General features: G+C 40.2%; 1 protein-coding gene across 1 annotated transcript in view; it reads right to left on the bottom strand.

Moving 5' to 3' along the window:
- Positions 1-1,384: 1,384 nt before the first annotated feature.
- LOC140557320 (neurexophilin-1) overlaps positions 1,385-2,308 on the bottom strand; it is a 1,187-nt gene continuing 263 nt past the window's right edge. The window contains exon 2 of the mRNA XM_072681687.1: positions 1,385-2,083. Coding sequence (XP_072537788.1) covers positions 1,385-2,083 — 699 coding nt within the window. The remainder of the gene's footprint in view (positions 2,084-2,308) is intronic.

The raw sequence follows: 2,308 nt of genomic DNA, 5'->3' as shown, positions 1-2,308 counted from the left end.
AAGGACATCTGTACATGGAGATGAAATGAGGGTAGATCACTCTGTGGTCGAGATACCTTCTTAAGAAATGCTGTTTTACAATAGTTTATAAGATGTAGTAGTTTCATGATCTACAGTCCATACCTTAACAAATTTCAGTCTTGTCCCAATAATTCTCAATCTTGTCCCAACCAGTCTCAATCTTGTCTGAACAAGTCTCAATCTTGTCTGAACAAGTCTCAATTTTGCTGCAACAAATGTCAATAGTCTCTAAACACAACTCAAACAAGTCAATCTTGTGTTAAGTGTCAATCTTGTCCCAACAAGTGTCACTCTTGTCCAATGTGTTAGTCCTGTCCCAACAAGTCTCAATCTTGCCATAACAAGTATCAATCTTCTTGTTTCAGTCATGTCCTATGTCTCAGTGGTCACTCATTAAGTGTCAATTTAGTCCCAAGTCTCACTCTTGTCTCAACAAGTCTCACTCATGTCCCAGCAAGTCTCACTCATGTCCCAGCAAGTCTCACTCATGTCCCATGTGTCAATCCTGACCCAACAAGTCTCAATCTTGCTGTAACAAATATCAATTGCCTCAATAAGTCTCAGTCATGTCCTATGTCTCAGTGGTCACTCATTAAGTGTCAATCTAGTCTCAACAAGTCCTACTCTTGTCTCAACAAGTCTCAATCATGTCACAGTAAGTGTCAATCATGTCCCATGTGTCAATCCTGACCCAACAAGTCTCAATCTTGCTGTAACAAATATCAATTGCCTCAACAAGTCTCAGTCATGTCCTATGTCTCAGTGGTCATTCATTAAGTGTCAATCTAGCCCCAAGAAGTCTCAATCTTGTCCCAAAAGTCTTAGTCTTGTCCTATGTCTCAGTGGTCACTCATTAAGTGTCAATCTTGTCCCAAGTCTCTCAGTAAGTCTCAATCTTCTCTTAAGATTGTCTCAATAAGTCAATCTTGCCCCAACATGTTGTTCTTGTCTTGCCAAGTCTTAGTCTTGTCCCAGCAAGTGTCCATCATGTCCCAAACAAGTCTCAATCTTGCCCCAAATATTATCAATATTGTCTCAACATGTCCACAGATGTCTGCAAATCAATCGTACTTTAAAATTTAACTGAATGCAACATTCATTTGCAGGCCATCTGTATGCTGAGCCAAACTACAATAATAAGGCTCTTAAATTCTTCTAGGCTCTGATGTTCAGGCTGCTTTCTGATGGTTCCAGGAAAGATGTTTAAATTATATAGAACCTTTACATTATCTCAGTTACAAAAAAAAAACATTCTTTTTCTTTTTCGTTCCTCTATGACATTACTCTGATTAACCCTTTTGGGCACCTTCATTTTCAAGAGTGCACAGATTAGTGCCACGTGTCATATGCTACAGCTTCACAATCATCCGGAAGGAAAGTAAGGAGCGTCACTGTGATAGTTGTAGTCTGGGCAGACTTTCTGCAGAAGCTTGTAGTCCATGCTGTAGAAAGAGACGTAGACGCAGATGACTTTGAATGGTTTGGCACAGAGCCATGAGATGTGGCTGTGAGTCTGCTGGCTTTCACAGCTTTTTGAAGGGTTGTTTCTGCACCATGGGCCCCTACTGCTTTGCTCCACCTTCTCTGACTCAATTCTGCAGTTGAATAGCTTGGACTCCACCGATTTCTCTGTAAGCTCTTGGGTCAAACCAAACTCTACTATTTTAGTGGGCGGGGCCAGTTCCACAGAAACGTTGCCCTGTCCGCTAGTGTTGCACAGGAAGTTAACGCTGAACGTACCATTTCCGTGATCAACAATCTTCCCCTTAATTAGCAGGTCCATGGAAGCAGTTCTTACATTGCAATGGAAGTCACCCCAGCCAAACATCTTCCTCATTTTTCCTGTTTTTGTAGGAGGACGACTCCTGGTACGCTGACCCAGTGGATGGAGAGTCATGTCAGGGAGAAGGAACGGTTCAATGGGAGGACGGTTTGTACCATTTTTAACATTCAAAGCCTTCAGACTGGCAGGGTCAGCACCAAGTTCCTTCACTGCAAACTCAGACCTCTCTCTTTGCTGAAGCTTGGTGGTCTCCGGCACACATTCTCCATTATGGACAGTCTGTAAAACACAAAATGATCAATTGTAGTTAAATTAACATATTTTATTTGGGTTATTTTTTTTTATTCATCAATAATAATTCATTACAATGTACTTTCATTAGATATATATATATATATATATATATATATATATATATATATATATATATATATAGATAGATAGATAGATAGACAGACAGGAAAAATCCAGGAAATCACATTGTAGGATCACCAACACATCACC

This window comes from Salminus brasiliensis, chromosome 1 (genome assembly GCF_030463535.1).
Source record: "Salminus brasiliensis chromosome 1, fSalBra1.hap2, whole genome shotgun sequence".
Classification (NCBI taxonomy): Eukaryota; Metazoa; Chordata; class Actinopteri; order Characiformes; family Bryconidae; genus Salminus; species Salminus brasiliensis.
Note: the sequence above shows the minus strand (reverse complement) of the source record. Positions and strands in the feature narration are given on the sequence as shown.